The sequence below is a fragment of the Neophocaena asiaeorientalis genome, unplaced genomic scaffold (assembly GCF_003031525.2).
Source record: "Neophocaena asiaeorientalis asiaeorientalis breed wild unplaced genomic scaffold, Neophocaena_asiaeorientalis_V1.1 scaffold275, whole genome shotgun sequence".
Taxonomy (NCBI): Eukaryota; Metazoa; Chordata; class Mammalia; order Artiodactyla; family Phocoenidae; genus Neophocaena; species Neophocaena asiaeorientalis.
In genome coordinates this window covers 653,448-671,044 of record NW_020173679.1, presented here as the reverse complement: position 1 = coordinate 671,044, position 17,597 = coordinate 653,448, and the positions used below count along the sequence as shown (strand labels likewise).

Below are 17,597 nucleotides of genomic sequence, written 5' to 3'. Positions count from 1 at the left end.
AACGAGGCGATGGCGACTCAGACCAAGATGGCAGCCCTGAAGGTGGCCCAGGTGGTTCTAAAGTTTTCCCCTCTCATCTTTGTCTTTTTAAAAATATGTACATTTTACTGAAGTATTTTATAAATATAGAATCTAAGTGTATTTTGAAGGTGCCAACACATTAGATGTGGGATATGAGAAAAAGAATTTGACATGCATGTTTTTGGCTTGGGGGAGGGGCAAACATGGAGGACGGCCCTTCAGCTGATCTGGGGGGAGACGTGGCAGTGGCGCTTTCAAGCAGGTTTGCTGAATCACCTTCCATCCCTCTACCTCACTTGGTACCCCAACTCCCCCTTATCTTCAGCTCACAGGTGAGACATCAGACCCTCAGCATTCCTCGGGGAATGCTGACCCCCTGCCCCGATGGTGGTCATGGCTCGTGAGCTGACCCCAATTTCAGCATCTCCCAGCCTGCCTTGTAATCACCCGCCGACTTGTATCCTGCCTGATCTGAGAGCAACTTGGAGTCGGATGCAGCTTTATTTCTCTGCTTTAGCACAGGGCCTGGCTTGCAGCAGGCCTTTGACGTGGATTTGTTGAGGGGATGAATGATCGCCCTTCCAAGGACAGCGGGCTTTCCCAGTGAAAGCCAACGACATCCCTCCACAGTCCCACCACCGTCCTGTCCTCCCAGAATCAGGGCATCGACGGGAGCAGTTCGATACCACCACAGGCCCCATTTTACAGATTAGAATCGAAGGCCCAGGCGGTGGACCACGGCCTGGATCTCACACTGAAATCCCTGCCCCCATGCTGAGCCCAGCCCTGGCCTCCCTCCCTCCACTGTGTCATTTGGCCAGTCCTGAGCTGGTCTCTGTTGTGGTCCAGAGTCCCCAAGGAGGGGAGGTGCCCAGCCACCCTGGTTCCATGCCTGCCTTTCCATGGTCACTCCCCTCACCGCCTTTTACAACCTTAACCGTGACGCCCGTCAACCCCAAGTTTCCTTCTGCAGTAGCGATTACTACAGCGCGTGGGCAGGTGGGAAAACAGACCAGTTTCCCCCGTGACCTGCCAGTTGAGCCAGGCAGAGCCCTGGAGCCCTAGTTCCCAGACCCTCTGCTGACCACCCACCTCTGGCTTCCCTGTCTTCACACCCGTGACAGCGTCACTCAATCCAGATTGTAAGTGCCTGAACTTGAACTTCTAAAAGCTGCTCTGGCTCTCAACTTTCTCCCCAGGATATTTACACCTGATTCTCTGTTTGTTTTCTTTAAACGTCGGTATCCCTACTGCCCAGGTCTGTGCCTGCTGCCTAGCAGAGGCTCAATGAACTTTTGTGAGTGATTACAGCCACTGTGTGCTCTCCAGTATCGCATGAGGATGGCCTTTCTCCTCCCAAGCCTGACAGGTAAGGGGCAGGGGCATGTCCACGCTGTTCATGCAGCCTCCAAGCTCGGCACCGTGCTGAGGACCCCAGAGCCTCGGGTAGTGAAGACCCACGACATCAGTGAGTTACACCGCCCGGCAAACCACAGCAAAACTTAATGACGTTAAACGGGCCCATTATGTAGCTTGCACTTCTGCAAGGTGGTGGTTTAGCTGGGGCTCAGCTGGGCAGTTGTTTTGGTCTCAGCGAGGTTCTCTGGTGTCTCTGGTCAGCCGTGAGCTGGCTTTGCTGATCCCTGCTGAGTGCTCTCACAGGTCTGAGGTCCTCAGCCAGCCAGCTGGCCTGACGACCCTGATCCAGGTGGGTTCCTGCCCTCCTGCAGGTGGGCCCAGGGTGTTTCTCATGGCAGCGGCAGGTGTTTCCAAGAAAGAGGGGACGTGCGTTGGGCCTCCAGAGGCCTTGCTGGCGAACTGGTGGACCATCACTTCCACCATGTTCTATTGACCACAGTAAATCACAAGGCCAGTTCAGAGTTCAGATTCGGGGGTGGGGAAAACAGTCTACCGCTTGATGGGAAAAGCTGAGCATTACATCGTGAGAGGTGAGGATACAGAGAGGTAAGAAGAGTTGTGGTCATTTTTGCAATCTACCCCCGGGCATCAGACGATTAGCGTCCACCCTGACTGGACCACTTTAATATTTATTAGAATTTACGCCTTATAACCAGGGGCTTCTAAATGTGGATCGAAATCTTGGATACCCCCAATTCCTTCTCCCTTGCCCTCTTTCTTCATTTCTTTGTTATCTTCCTGGCGTGACATCCAGGTGGCAGCCGTGGGAGCTGATGTTCTCGCGCTCTGTCTCCTGGGAGGTGAAAATGGCATCGACTTTTTCCTACCTCGGGGTTTTCTGGAGAAGGCAGAACTCCAGCAAATGAGAAACAGAGTCCAAGTGTGCTTCTCGGGTCCTTGGCATGTGGCTGAGACCTTGTTTTCCAGGATCCCTGCTTGGCTCCAGCTGGATCTGGGTTGTGGGTCTGGTTCCTAAACCCGCCCTGTATCCTGATTTTGACGTGGAGATGGAGGGAGAGTTTAAGGCGGATCCTGGGGCCTTTCCCCTCCTGGAAATTTCCTGGGATGGGGGTAGGTGACTTCTCTCTACCCTGCCACCTTGTTTTACTGCTTCCTAGTGCTTACTGCTATTGGAATGTTCTATTTATGTGTATGTTTATGGTCTGTCTCCCTCCACTGAAAGCCAGGATTCTGTCTTTTCCACTGTTGATCTCCAGCCCTCTAATGCCGAGTGACAGAGGAGTATCCCAGACCAGACCGACCAGGGACCCGTGGCCTCACTAGCATTGGAGTTTGCTCCTGCCGCAGCGGGGCCAGCTGGAGAAGAACCGCTTGAAGTTTGGGCAGGTTCTCTTTGAAGCGGATTGCGTGTCACACTCGCAGGCTCTTAGCCCACAGAGGCAGCCGACACCAGGACCAAGGGCGCATTCAACTGAAGGGAGACAGAGGGTCACAGGGGGCTTCCATCCACTCCCAGGGTTTGATTCTAAAGTTGGGGAGAGCTGGGAGCTCGCTGCAAGGGGTCAAGGGTTGAAAATAGAAAGGAAAGGAACTGGGAGTTCTTTTCTTTTGTCCCCAAGCCATTCCCCCACCACACCGGGACATGCCCCAAGGAGAAGCCTGGAAGGAAGCGAGAGAAGGAGCAGGTGTGGGCTGCACGGACGGGCCCTGGGTTAGTGCGGCCAGGCAGTACCCAGGCCAAGGACACGAAACCTATTTTATCAGAACTCAGCCCCTCCTTCCAACAGCTTACCTGGCATCTCACCTGGATGTCACAGGCATCTTCAGTGTAAGACGCCCCAAAGGAAGCTCTGGATGTAAGGGTCCCCTTCCGGCCCCCCGCCCACTGAGCTGGTCCTCCACCCACACTCTCGGCTTGGGAAATGGCAGCCCCTCCCACTCAAGCCAGAAAACTAGCAGCCGACCTTGATCCCTACCCCCCTTTCGCTTTCACAGCCCATCCACCCAAAGTTCCATTGATGTCTCTATGCTTAGCATATTTCACTCCGCCCTCTTCTTTCCATCTTCTTGGCCACAATCCCAATCTCTGTCATCACCAGCAATTCCACCCTAATGGAAAGAAATAAACAGGGACTGTCTTTAAAATTTTTTTTTAATTTTTATTTAGTTTTGGCTGCGTTGGGTTTCCGTTGCTGCACACAGGCTTTCTCTTGTTGCGGCGAGCGGGCTTCTCCTTGCACTGGCTTCTCTTGTTGCAGAGCGCGGGCTCAGTAGTCGTGGCTCGCGGGCTCTAGAGCGCAGGCTCAGTAGTTGTGGCGCACGGGCTTTGTTGCTCCACGGCATGTGGGATCTTCCCGGACCAGGGCTGAATCCCTGTCCCCTGCGTTGGCAGGCAGATTCTCAACCACTGCACCACCAGGGAAGTCCAAGACTGTCTTTAAATGTAACTTGAATTAGGATCACTCTGTTGCTGAAAGCCCTGCTGTGGTTTCCTACTATTTGGGCAAAGATATCCCAAATCCTTGCCATGGACTCTGAAGCAGGCTTGCCATGATGGGGTCCCCGCCAACCTCTCCATCCTCACAGACCTCCACTCTCTCACCTTCACTCTGCTCCAGGACCAATGGCCTCTTTATGTCACATGTTTTGTTTGATCTTGTCCCAGGGCCTTTGCACTTGCTATTCTCTTTGTCTGAAACACTTCTCTCCAGGATTTTTAAGTGGCTGGGTCCATCCCACCTTTGGGTCTTGGTCAAATTTCCTGTCTTCAGAGAGGCTCTCCCTGCCCACTCCTTCTAAAGCTTCTCCAGCCACTCTCCCTCACATCCCCATTTGTTTGATTCACCATACTTTTCATATCTCTTATTTCTCTTATTTGTGTCTGTTTCTCATCAACAAAGTGTAAGCTCTGTGAGACTGGGGCTTTTTCTGTCCTGTCCCTCCCAGTATCCCTAGCTGGGATACTATGCTGGCACATAGTAGGTGCTCAATAGTCATTGAATAAGTGAATGAAGACTCAATGGGCCTTTGGGATTGAGTGTCTGCACTGTGGCCAAGTGACCACTAGGTGGGCATCTTTCATTCAGTAGTCAGAGTTATAGAGCTCTGTGCATGGGTGCATGTGCGTGCGTGCGTGCGTGCGTGCGTGTGTGCGTGTGTGTGTGTGTGTGTGCGTGTGTGTGTAGGGGATGTCTAAGGCAGCCTCCTTCTAGATAACTCCACTCCATTTCCACTCTCTTTTGAGGGTTGTGGGGGTGAGGAAGTGAGGTGGCCAGACTCCCTGATGTGTTGGCCCTGGGCAAGTCAGTTTCAGTATCATTTATAAAATGGTGATAGGGCTTCCCTTGTGGCGCAGTGGTTAAGAATCCGCCTGCCAATGCAGGGGACAGGGATTCGATCCCTGGTCCAGGAAGGTCCCACATGCTGCGGAGCAACTAAGCCCGTGCGCCACAACTACTGAGCCTGCGTTCTAGAGCCCGTGCTCCGCAACAGGAGAAGCCCCCAGAATGAGAAGCCCACGCACCGCAACGTAGAGTAGCCCCCGCTCACCGCAACTAGAGGAAGCCTGAGCACAGCAACGAAGACCCAATGCAGCCAAAAATAAACAAATTTTTTAAAAATGGTGATAAAAGCAATAGTATCAAAAGTAAACAATGGTTCCAGAATGAGAAGCCCACGCACCGCAACGTAGAGTAGCCCCCGCTCACCGCAACTAGAGGAAGCCTGAGCACAGCAACGAAGACCCAATGCAGCCAAAAATAAATAAATTTTTAAAAAATGGTGATAAAAGCAATAGTATCGAAAGTAAACAATGGTGTCTAGTTCACAGGATTGTTGTAAGGATTTTCACTGGTGTCGTTGCAGATGGAGTGGTCTGGATGTGCTCAGAGCACAGAGAGGCCTCTATAAATGCTTGTTATCATGACAATGGCGCACCCTTAGCTTCACATGTTGGGAAAAGAAGGGCCCTTTGAAACTGGACCAGTGCTGGCTATCGTCTGTTTGTTTGCTTTTCCCCCTCTCCGAAGTCTACAATTCCTGCAGGAAGCTGTCCTCCCACATCTCACTGGAGCCTGGATTTCTCAAGACATGTTGACACCCACCCTACGCCTCAGCTGTACCTCTCCACTCACCCTCAGGAAATGTGCCAGGGATGGTTCCTGCCGCTCCCACTGTTCCTGGCGCCCGGATCACCTTTGCCTTCGCGCTCTCCCTTCTCCATCTGTGACAATCCTTCAAGACCGATCAGGCCCCAGCTCCTGCAGGGACTCCCTGAGAGCCTCCATGTCCAGGTCTCTCACCTCCGCCCAGCATGCCCCTTGCTGCCCTCCCCCGGCAGCCGCCATGGTCTGCAGGGGCTCACCGGGTTGTGTGGCTGCTGCCCTTGGCGGGGCCCAGGGCTACTTGGGCACAGGGCCATGCCCCATCCAACCTCGCTTCCCTCCCAAAGGGCCTGTCACCTGGTGCTCTCACTTACCCGGGTGCTGCTTCTCTGGAAACTGGAAGCGAGGCAATTTTCTCACCCTTTCCTCTTTCTCATCCATCTCCCTTTCTGTTTATCTCTTTGTCTCCTGTTCCTATTCTGTAACATCTCTTCTTTCTTCCATCTCAATTCACCAAACCTCCTTCTTCCTTTCTCACCACCCCCTTTTCCTGCTTTGTCTTCCGCTCTTTTCCAAAGCGTGGAGTAGAATTCTCTCCTGCTGTCTAATTCTACATCTAACAGCTTGCCCAGGGTGCAGGCTGTCAGGACTGACCTGGAGCAGCGGTCTATTGCTGTGGACATCCCACAGCCGTTGTAGCATCAGGCCAGTCATGGGCCGGAAGAAGAGGCAGCTCTGGGCCAAGAAATGCCATGTTTGGAAGTCATCTTTTAAAAACAAGCTTAAACCCAGATCCTGCATCTTCCAATTTGCTGATGGGGAAACTGAGGCATGAAGAATGGAACTGACAGCTTTAGGATATGCTTTCTCATTCCATGAAATATACCTCCACCAATGAGACAAAGCAAGAAGGTCTACGTTCCTGCCTGGGCTAACCCAGACTGCCTGCCATGCTGCTACTCTCTGTGCCCGGCCTCCGGCCTGGTCTCTAAACCCTCTCCTTGGGAGCTCTCGTGGGGTTTCTTTGTTTGTTTTGTTTGGGTTTTTTTGTGTTTTTTTTTACAGTACACGGGCCTCTCACTGTTGTGGCCTCTCCCGTTGCAGAGCACAGGCTCTGGACGCGCAGGCTCAGTGGCCATGGCTCACGGGCCCAGCCGCTCCGCGGCATGTGGGATCTTCCCAGAACGAGGCACGAACCCGTGTCCCCTGCATCGGCAGGTGGACTCTCAACCACTGCGCCACCAGGGAAGCCCGGGAGCTTTTGTTTTGAAGTTCAGGGCTCTAAATACCACCGAGCTCTGCTGACTCTCCAGTTCTCACCTCAGCCTAGACATCTCCTTTGAGCTCTAGATGCCAATAGGCTTGTGCTCACGTGACTCCCTCTTGGGTGTCTGATATGCATCCCAAACCCAACATGGCTCATGCCAGGCTCTTGCTGTGTCTGCAGAATCTGCTCTCCCCCATCTGCACAAGCTCGTAGATGCACCACCATCCATCACTGTTCAGACCAAGAACCTCAGAGTCAGCCTCCCTTACCTTCGAACCCCACATCTCATCCATCAGCAGGTCCTATCAATCTACCTCCCAAACACACGCAGCATCTGGCACCTCTCCCCAGCTAGCGATCTGTGCAATGGTCGCTTCTCCCCAGTGCTACTGAAACACCCACTAACGGCTCCCCGTTTCTTCCCCTGCTCCCCAACGTCTCTGCACAGGGGCCAGAGTGATATTTCTGAGGCAAAATCTGAGCAGATCACTTCCTGCTTTAATGCTTCCCCGGCAACCGAAGGAGAAGGTGAGCCCCTCACCCCACGGCCAGGCCCCTCCGGACTTACTCCTGGTGGGACGCCCACCCCCCAGCCCCTCGTCTCCTTCCGCACTAGCTAAATGCCACCTCCTTAGAGAGGCCTTCTACAACCACATAAAGTAGCCATCCTCCCCGTGCACCCACACCCCCTGCCCTTCCGCCCACTGCCATCATCATCCTTTAGCTTGTGGCCTTATTTTAGATGCTTCATAGCACTTGTCACTACCTAAGTGTATCTTTCTTTCTGAATATTTTATGGGCTGTCTCTCTCCCTGCACACAGGCAGGGAGTTTGTCTTTTCATTGCAGATCCTCAGCCCCAGACACGCTGTAAACGCTCCATCCCAGTTTGCTACTGGCTTACTGGCTGGGCTTACACGGCCTGCGGGGCAGTGAATGAAGCCCCCATCCCAAGAAACAGGGAGTCGGTTTCTTGGTCCAGATCTGCCACCTGCATGTTCTAGCGTGGCAGGCAAGTTGTCCCTCTCTGAGCATCTTCCCTCGGCTTTCAAATGAGGGTACGGGTGCTTGCATTGACTATTTCATGAATTTTTTTCCATTCACTCACTCATCAAACCAACAGGTATTGAGTTCCTAACCCATGCCTGCCCTTTGGCTAGGAAGTGCGGAGGTACAGGTCTGAGCGAGCGGACCCCACACTGCATAGCTCTGGGCATCCTCTGTGGCCTTATGAGGATAAGTGCCGCCCCCAACAAGTGCTCTCCGCTCTCCAGGAATTCACATTCCAGTCGAGGGGAGAATCAATGCATAAATAAACAAATAAGTAAACAAGAAAATGAGATGATGTCAGGTTGAGACAGATGCTAGGAGAGGAAATGGGTGATGTGTCAGCGAGCGGAGGTGTTGTGAGGAGGAAACTCAGTAGCAAAGGAGAAAGATCTTTGCAAACTACAGATTCCAATGGTTACCTGCTTCACCCTCCGCCTTTTGCAGAGGGAGAAGTCACAGGCTCAGAGATGGAGGTGATAGTGATACCTCTGGCTGGAACCTGGGCTCTGCTGCCCACGGCCGGGCTCCCCGCTGCACTACAGATGCATTCATGTGTGGGTGGAGGGGGCGTCACCACTGGCAGATCTTAAAATCCCTTGCGAATGCCAAGTACTTATGTAAACCCACTCAACAGAGGGCTAATGACCTCCCCGGTTACCTGAGGGGAGCCTTCGCCCCTCGGCAAATTGGCCCCAGGGCTTGGGTTCCAGGCCTTTCTCTGCACTGAGCTCCCAGTGACATTTAGAGACATGGGCAGACCAAGCTGTTTTTCTCCTTTCCCTTCCCTGCTCACACCAACTGCATCCTGGAGCAGCCACTGGTTGCTAGGCAACCTGGGACCAGGCTTGGGTGCGGGATTTCAGAACTTGGAGGCTGGGGAGGTGGTTAACCCTTGCAGGGCAGCTCCTTGAACTGCAGTATAACCGGGGGTAGAGTGGGCGAGCTTTTATCCTATAAGGGGTTAATAACATTAGCTCAAGGGGAGGCAAATGCAGAGGAGATGTTTCCAAGAAATCTCTCAACAGTACTAAAAAAAACTCCCAGTGCTTTCCCACAAAGTAAAGGGGAAAAGGAAACTGAGATTAAACGAAAGAAATCTCAACTTCTAAAAGGAGGGGCATTAACTAACTAAGCACCTGCTCCGAGCTGGGTTACTTTAGTCAGTCCTTTAGTGACCTTATGAACTTCTGATTGGTATCTCCATTTTACAGATGAGGAGACTAAGGCCCAGGGGGGCTGTGCAATTATCCAGCTAGAAAAGGTGAAGCTGGGATGCAGGCCCAACTCTGCCTGACTCCAAAGCGTGTGCTGTCTCTGGGCCCCTTAGCAGGGTACATAGAGATAGAACAGAAAAATCTGGGTCCTTGCAGAGGGGCAAATTCCTTCTGCTCTTCTTTGCCCCTTGGGCCAGGGCTGAACATTCTGACAAGCCTGTTGTGGATAATAAGATATGCATTTGTGTGAGCCCCCAGACAAGAGCAGCCCCATCGCCCTCCCAGCGGCCCCATGCCCCTGGGGAGGATGGTGGGAGGCAGGGGCACCAGCTGGGGTCAGATGACCTGGGTCTGAATCCCAACTCTTCTTTCCACGGCTGTGTGGCCTTGGCCATCTCACTTAACCTCTCTGAGCCTCAGGGTCCTCCTCGACAATGGGGGGAATAATGCCCACCTCAAAGGTTTATCACGGCTTCACAGTGCTGAGTGTAAAGCATCTGTCAGATGCTCATGAACTGTAGCTGTTGTCAGTGCACCTATTTTATGGATGAAGAAACTGAGGCCTAGAAAACTCAGGCCAGCAGTGTGTTCCAGAGCACTGGAAAGCCTCAAGACGTATGAGTTTTAATCTTGCCTGTTACCTTGGATCAAACCCTTCCCCATCTCTGGGTCTCAGTCTCCCCATTGCTACAATGAGGGTTTGGTTTGGATGGTCCCAAGGGCACTTTCAGCTCTGGAGAAGGCCAGGACAGCAGGGCCTGCGGCTGGCTGCCTTGTTCTGTGCCCCTGGCCCTGGCACAGCACTGGCCCTGGATGGGCACCCAATGGGTGCTCAGTTGATACTGGGCAAGTGAATGGATGTGTGCGGGGTTCACTTGGGGTCTCAGCACACACTGGAATAGGGGTTTGGCAAGGTGGGTGTGGGGACAACAGGGGGGTCAGCCTGGTCCTAACTAGCTGGGTCAGCTGAGGAGGGGGTGCTGATGTCCTGGTGAGGACGGAGAAGCATCCCTCCGTGCTAACTCCCTAAGCAAGATGTTGGGCTCTGGGAGCCCTGGTCAAGCTTCGGGAGCACCTGGCTACTGCTGCTTGGCAGGGGTCAGCATCTGCAGAAAGCAGGGCCAGGCCACGAACTTTCCAGTCCAGCTCCCGGCCCCTGCCTGCACCTCTCACCACCCCCCAGCCTGATGTGCCAAGCAGAGAACATTTCCTGTGCCACCTCCTGGGGCTCCAGCCTCTGACCCCAGGTCACTCTCCTCCATTTCCTGGGGTCCTGGGCTGCGCTCTGATCCCTACCTGGGAGGGTGAAGAGGGTTGATAAGGAAGCTGGTCCAGGTGCAGAGATTCCGGGCTGGCCCTGGTGACACAGGAGCCACGGGAGGGCCTGAGACCACAGTGCGGGAAGGTCCTTTGCACTTACTGAAATTCCACTCCCCTCCTCAGAACACCGTTTCCCTCCTTCATTGGTCCCTGTGCTTTACAGGGGCATCAGAGGAGAAGGCTCTTAGAGCATATTTTCTCTCAAAGTGATGCTTTTCAACCATTCTAAGGTAACACTTAACATGACAAATGTTAAGATCAAGGTGAAAAGAGGTGAGGAGAAACCATGTGAAAGTGAGACCATGAGCTGGGCTGAGGGGAGTCAGGGGCAGCTTTTCTGTGTGCCTCTCTGCCATCAACCGACAGCCAGGCTTGGCCCCTGCCTTCCACCATGTGGAGCCACGAGGGGTGGGAGGAGGATGTCAGAAACTTGGCCCCTGGCCTCCAGAGGGCACCATATGCCAAAGCAGACAATCCTCTGGGGACAGCCTCCTCCAGGCACCCCCTCCCCCGCCCCTCCACTAGACCCTGATCCCTCCCCATCTCCTGGACATGGCCTTGGGGGCCTCACAGAGGGGACGCCTTGCTTTAGGTCTGAGGACGGTCACAGCCAGAGAGCTCCAACACAGGAAGTCTCCTTGAGCTCACATAAGAAAAAGGGGGTTCCCTCCCCATCGGTGGTGTGCTTGGGGGGGCGCCGAGAAGCAGACTCCGCTGAAGCTGGTCTCCCGTCTGCAGGGGCCTGAGCCATGTTTCACCACTGGGACCAGGGAGACTGCACCACCCTAACGCTCAGTGTGTCCTAAGCCGGAGCCCTGGCTGGGGCCTCTGGGAGATGAGTGGAAGGGAGGTGGTCCCCCGGCCTCGGGAGAAGACAGGCGATCTCCAAGACACTCTCACAGCTCTGAATAAACACACGAGGGGAGGACAGTGGTTCATGCAACTCCCCAAGGCCAAGCGGAAGGCGAGTCACACGTTCGAAGGGGCATTCAAACCACCGGTTCTGCTGAAATGAATGGCGTTCACGGCAAGGCCGTGGCCCAGCACCTGCGAATGGGCTTGTTCTTTAGATCCAACTTGCCCTACACACCCAGCAGTCCCAGAACATGCTTTGGGAGATCAGGGGCCCCTCCCCACGTGCTGGACACTCAGCACTTGCCCACCCTGTCCTTGGCCCTCGTCCTTGAATGGCCTCCATGACACGTGGGCTCCCTTCCCCATCCCCCTCCTATTGACTTTGGTGTCCCCCCCCCCCACCCCCGCACTTATCCCAGTGCTTGGCGCGCAATCACCCTTCACAAATATTTGTTCAGCTGAATGACAGCTGAGCTGCTTTGTTAACACATGACAGACATCGGGAAGAAGCTTCTCGACGGCAACAGCTGCAACGCGAAGTTGCAAAATTCATTGTACTCTCGAGTCAGCAACTATTTATGGAGCACATGCAAGAGCCCGGGCGGGCGCGGGGGTGCTGTGCCCTGCACCCCACCTCTGGAGGGAGCTGGGGGCACAGCTGCGAATGGGGACCGGGGAGGGACCGGGCCAGGACTCTCAGGAAGCTCTGATTCTCGGAATTACAGCTCTCCATCCCAAAGCACTTGGAAAAAAAAAAATCTCATTTCCCCCAAATTCTCTGGGTCCACAAGGCTGACCTTAAGGAAAGGCCCAGTTTCAAAGACATTCCCTACAGGGAAGGCAACGCACAGATCACGGTCCCGTTGGCCACGCGGAACTGGTACCTCCCTCCAACCACACACCCCCGCCCCCCGGTGAGAAGGTGCGGAAGGCAGGGAGGTAACTTCCTGATGATATTAAAAATCACAAAAAGAGGGCTTCCCTGGTGGCGCAGTGGTTGAGAGTCCGCCTGCCGACGCAGGGGACATGGGTTTGTGCCCCGGTCCGGGAAGATCCCACATGCTGCGGAGCGGCTGGGCCCCTGAGCCATGGCCGCTGAGCCTGCGCGTCCGGAGCCTGTGCTCCGCAACGGGAGAGGCCACAACAGGGAGAGGCCCGCGTACCAAAAAAAAATAAAAATCACACAAAGAGCCCTCCTCTACCTACTGCTGTCTCATGAGTGCCTCACAGTAATCCTAGGACGCGCAGTCCTTGTCTCCGTTTTATAGGAGAGGAACTGAGATCCAGAGGTGAATTTCCCAAAATCATACGGCTGGAAGGTGATAGAGTCAGGGCTCAAATCTAGGTGCCCATGACTTATCCATTCATTGAATGACTTTTGACTGAGCACTGAATATGTGCCCAGCCCTGGGAGAGGCTCTGAGCAGACAAGGGTCAGCACATCAGACATAATCCTTCAGTCTTTGCTCTCCTGAGGCTCAAGTTTGGCCAGGGGAGGGGTGGGCGTGCCGGGAAGGGAGAGCACGGGAGGAGAGAAAACAACTGGGGGATGGCCTCGGCCCCCCCTCTTCCACCATGTCTGAGTGGCAGGAACACAGAGCTCTGGGGCTGGATTCTAAGACGTGAAAAGGATCAGCTTCTGGCCGATGCCCTGGGCTGGACGCTCTGTCTTCCTCACTCACTGTCCCCATCCACACGTGGGCTCTTTGCCATTGGTCATCGTTGGCTAATAGTGTTAAAATTCTCATCAGCCACAGGACTTGGAAGGGGAGGCACAGAGTGTCAAAGGGCCCGGACTTTGAAACAGGCAAATTCTGGTCCAAATCTTGACTCTGCCACTCAAGGGCTCTGTGTCTTTGGGCTCTGCTATTTTGTTTAGTGGGTCCCTCACCGTTGTCACCTGTAGAATGGAGATGGTGGCACGGCCTCAGCCACGTGCTGGGAGCATTAAACCAAGCCCTGCATGCAAACCATCAATCCCAGGGCTCAGGATGTGACGGGCATTTCATCACTGTCAGGTCCCCTCAAGGGCTCTGGGGTCCTTCCAGCTGGAACATTCCATGGTCTCAGGAGCCTGACCCAGAGGAATCAAGCTCCAGGAGTGATATTCACGCCCTACTATGGGGATATATTTATCCACACTACGGTGAAAGTGACCAGGAACATTTTGCTTCTTTCTTCAAATAAAAAGACACACAAACCATCCTGTTTCCTACCTCCCTGTTCCCTCCCCAGATTAACACCAACCTCCACCTTTTCTGGGAATTCGCCCTCCCCCACCCCCATCCTTAGAAGTAGGCCTGGCAGCCAAGTTTGTGCCATGTGTCCTCACCCAGATGGACAACTTTTCCAAACTGGGCCCCTTGGATTCTCTTTCCTGGAAAATGGAATTAGGACTGGGAGACTGGTCAGTCTTGCTGTATCTGTAATCCTAAATACTGGAGGCCTGAGAGAAGACCACGTTTACCATGAGGACTGAGAGCTGAACATACTAGAGCTCTGGGCAGGGCTGACCACATAATCTGCAAAGCCTGGTGCAACATGAAGACGAGGGGCCCCTTATTCAAACATTGTCAAGCATTTCCAGCAGGTGACAGAGCAGGGAACCTCATGTGGGCCCTGTATAAGGGCATAGGCCACAGGAAGCCAGCCCCAGCCTTGGGTTCCTCAAGACCATCCTCCCACTCCCATTCAGTTTTTTTCTTACCCTCAGGCTCACCTGAATTGGTTTCGGTTCCTTACAATGCAAGGGTCCTACCTAACACCCTCTCTCTCTTCAAGCAAATGAACCGACAAGAGGCCTCAGAGCCTCTGCACTCACCTGGCAGTGTCATCCATGGGGATCCCTATGCCCCCAAGCCCGCAGTAGCAGCCATATCCATAATTTGAGAAGAAGGCGCTCCGCCCCGTAATGTGTTTGACCATCCTTTGAAACTGCCAGAAGCTTCCATGGGTGGGGGCCATCACTGTCAAGGAGAAAATAAGGAAGAAGCGAAGATGCGATGAGAAAGATGCTGCTTTCAGGTCCCCTAGCCAGAGCGCTTAGCATTCAGATATCAGGAGACCCCTAAATGTGGTGCCTGGGCATCAGCCCCTTTAATGGGGACAAGATAGGTTCATGCTTACCGTGTCACACAGCTAGTGTCTCGCTAGCCCAGGATGAGAACCCAGTTTCCATGACATTTAGGACAATACTATCAACTAGTCTTCTCCCCAAAGTAAAAGGCCACCATCTGCTGGGCAGAAACACTCTCAGATCTGATGTTAAACATTAATGAGAAATGTTCAAAGCCAGAAATGTAGTCCTTGCAAATACCGTCAGGCATTTACAACCTCACAGGAGAAACAAAATACTCAAGAGGCAGAAAAAGTTGTCGTCAATCCATTTTTTTAACGGCAAATACACATGGACCTAGCAATTTTTACTTCTACAAAATGCTTAAGAAAGTGAGGGGAGAAAATTATATATATATGTATATATATGTATGTATGTATGGATGGATATATATATATGTATGTATATATATATGTATGTATGTATGTATGTATATATATATGTATGTATGTATGTATGGATATATATATATATGTATGTATGGATGGATGGATATATATGTATGTATGGATGGATGGATGGATATATATATGTATGTATGGATATATATATATGTATGTATGTATGGATGGATATATATATGTATGTATGTATGGATGGATGGATATACATATATATATGGATATACATATATATATACAGGGATGTTTGCTGCAGCATTATTTGTGATATCAAAAAATTGGAGACTACCCACATGCCCACGGACAGGGAGATCATAACTAAATGATGTCTTGAAAACATACTACTTTTAGCAATATCACTAGGCAATGGGACTGAGGAAGTAGGTGGAGAAAAACAACAGGCAACATTTATCTTAAATACTTTTCTGCTGTCTGATATACATATATATTTTTTTCTTACAAAAAGCGTGTTTTACTTTTCTATTGAAATGTTTGAAATGTATGTATATAAAGGCCTAGAAGGATGTATATCAAACTCTGAAGAGTGCTTACATCTGAGTGTAGGAAAGGGATCAGGGTCTGGGAAGGATGAGAAGGGGCTTTATCTTGTTACTCCATATTCTATACTCTTGTTACTCTGTGTATTTTTCTTTTTAATTACAAGCAGATATTAATTTTACAATAAAAATAAAATAAAAACATGAACTTGAAGAAGAAAACCAAAGACAGGAGGTTTGGGGAAATTTTCCCAGGAGTCTTCCCACCTCATACCGTGATTTTTGGATGCCTTGTTGTCACAAAGCATTGCAGAGGGGGCCAAAGCCTGGGGGTGGTCTCTGGGGCCGGAGCAGCCCCTGGAGAGAGGGCAGGACCACACTCAGACACTGCTCTTGGGGTACACGATGGGGGCTGCAGCAGTGGCTCTTCCTACACATGGGTCCCCTGCCTCTAACATCATGATCTTGAAAACTGTAAATTCCACCATTGACTAAGGGAAAAGGGAACCCCGTTTTTGACATTTTGACTTAGGAAGCCCAAAGCGATTGCTTCACAGCTGAAACAGATAGAAAAATGGATCTGAGCAAAACTCTACTCATCTAATCAAACCAAAGAGTCAAAGAGTTTTCCAACAAACCCAACACGGTTTCCTAGTAAGTTCTCTTTCACTTTGCAGAGGTAGGTAATCGGATCTCCCGGTAGCAATGACTTATAATTACTAATTATTCCATAGGTCACCGTAAGAATGGCTTTCTGATGAGAATTAATCATTCCTAAATTAGCTAGATATATGTCTGCATTGTTGTTCTGGAATCCACAAGGCTTTAAATAAAGACAACTAGCATTCAAATGAAAAAAAGACTTCTGAATGGTGTGTGTGTGGTAAAACAATTGTCAAATGCCCTCTTTCTTAGCAAATGGTTAGCAACCTTTGATTTTCTAGACGTTCTGTGAGATCCCAACACCAAGATCAACCCATTTTGTAGAAGACGCAGAAGCAGGAGGACTTTGCTGGGGGCCGTTCCACTCCCGATTCCCCTTTGAGTGACACCTGATTTCCCCTCACCTGATGCTACCTGAGGAGGGGCCACCCCGGACACAGACACACAGACAGGACAGCGCCTTTGAGCTCACTCAGCTGTTACTACTTACGGCAGGAGACAAAGACCACGAGAACCCCGAAAACCTTCATTCCTGAGGAGACCAGGGGGTCCGAGGCACCAGGATCACACTTCCCTCTGCTTTCGAGGGTTCTGCCAGCTGAACTTCTGTTTGGGGAGGAAATAACCAAAATGAGGGAGTCCACGTGGATGTGAAACCCCACCACAGTGCAGGCCTTCAAAAGCCCTCAGTGGAGGGCTTGGAGCAAAGAGACCTTTTTCAAACCTAATTATCTCTGAATATGATAATCCCTTGGTTATTTAGACCTAAATATAAAGATGAGAAGGGTTCAATTGTTTGAAAAGTGCAAGGTTTTTGGTTTTTTTTAAATTTCTTTCTTTGGCAACACTATGCCTTCATCTTTTTTTTTTTTTTTTTCTTTTGAAGATTCAGTATTTCCTCTGTTGCTAAGTTGACAGGCAAATGCTATATGGCTCGTGTTGGAAATCCAGTGTGGGAAAGTCTGGCCCCATTTGCGTGGTAGTCCCCCTCTGTTTTCCTTCCTTGATGCCCAGGTATCTTATTCATAAACTTATCCCCTCTGAATCTGGCTTTCCTCTCCTAAAGAGACTAAAACTGGGGCTTCCCTAGTGGCGCAGTGGTTGAGAATCTGCCTGCCAATGCAGGGGACACGGGTTCGAGCTCTGGTCTGGGAGGATCCCACATGCCGCGGAGCAACTAGGCCCGTGAGCCACAACTACTGAGCCTGCGCGTCTGGAGCCTGTGCTCCACAACAAGAGAGGCCGCGATAGTAAGAGGCCTGCACACCGCGATGAAGAGTGGCCCCTGCTTGCCGCAACTAGAGAAAGCCCTCGCACAGAAACGAAGACCCAACACAGCCAAAAATAAATAAATAAAATAAAAAAAAAAATAGATAAACCACAGGGAACTCTACTCAAAACTCTGTAATAACCTACACGGGAAAAGAATCTGAAAAAGACTAGGTATACGTGTATGTATAACTAAATCACTTTAGTGTACACCTGAAACCAGCACAACATTGTGGATTGATTAAACTTCAATTAAAAAAAGAAAAAACACTTAGCAGATCATTGCATCATAACAATTTATTATTTATTTTTTTAAAATAAATTTATTTATTTCTTTATTTTTCGGCTGCGTTGGGCCTTCGTTGCTGTGCACAGGCTTTCTCTAGTTGCGACGAGCAGGGTTACTCTTTTTTTTTTTTTTTTTTTTTTTTGTGGGGGGCCTT

General features: G+C 51.3%; 1 protein-coding gene across 1 annotated transcript in view; it reads right to left on the bottom strand.

Annotated features, from left to right (window-relative positions):
- Positions 1 to 2,720: 2,720 nt before the first annotated feature.
- The window catches only part of PLA2G2C (phospholipase A2 group IIC), a 23,739-nt gene continuing 8,862 nt past the window's right edge, over positions 2,721 to 17,597 (bottom strand). The window contains exons 3-6 of the mRNA XM_024749979.1: positions 14,031 to 14,175; positions 10,331 to 10,391; positions 8,711 to 8,771; positions 2,721 to 2,872 (exon numbers count right to left, since the gene is read on the bottom strand). Of these exons, the coding sequence (XP_024605747.1) occupies positions 2,721 to 2,872; positions 8,711 to 8,771; positions 10,331 to 10,391; positions 14,031 to 14,175 (419 nt within the window). The remainder of the gene's footprint in view (positions 2,873 to 8,710; positions 8,772 to 10,330; positions 10,392 to 14,030; positions 14,176 to 17,597) is intronic.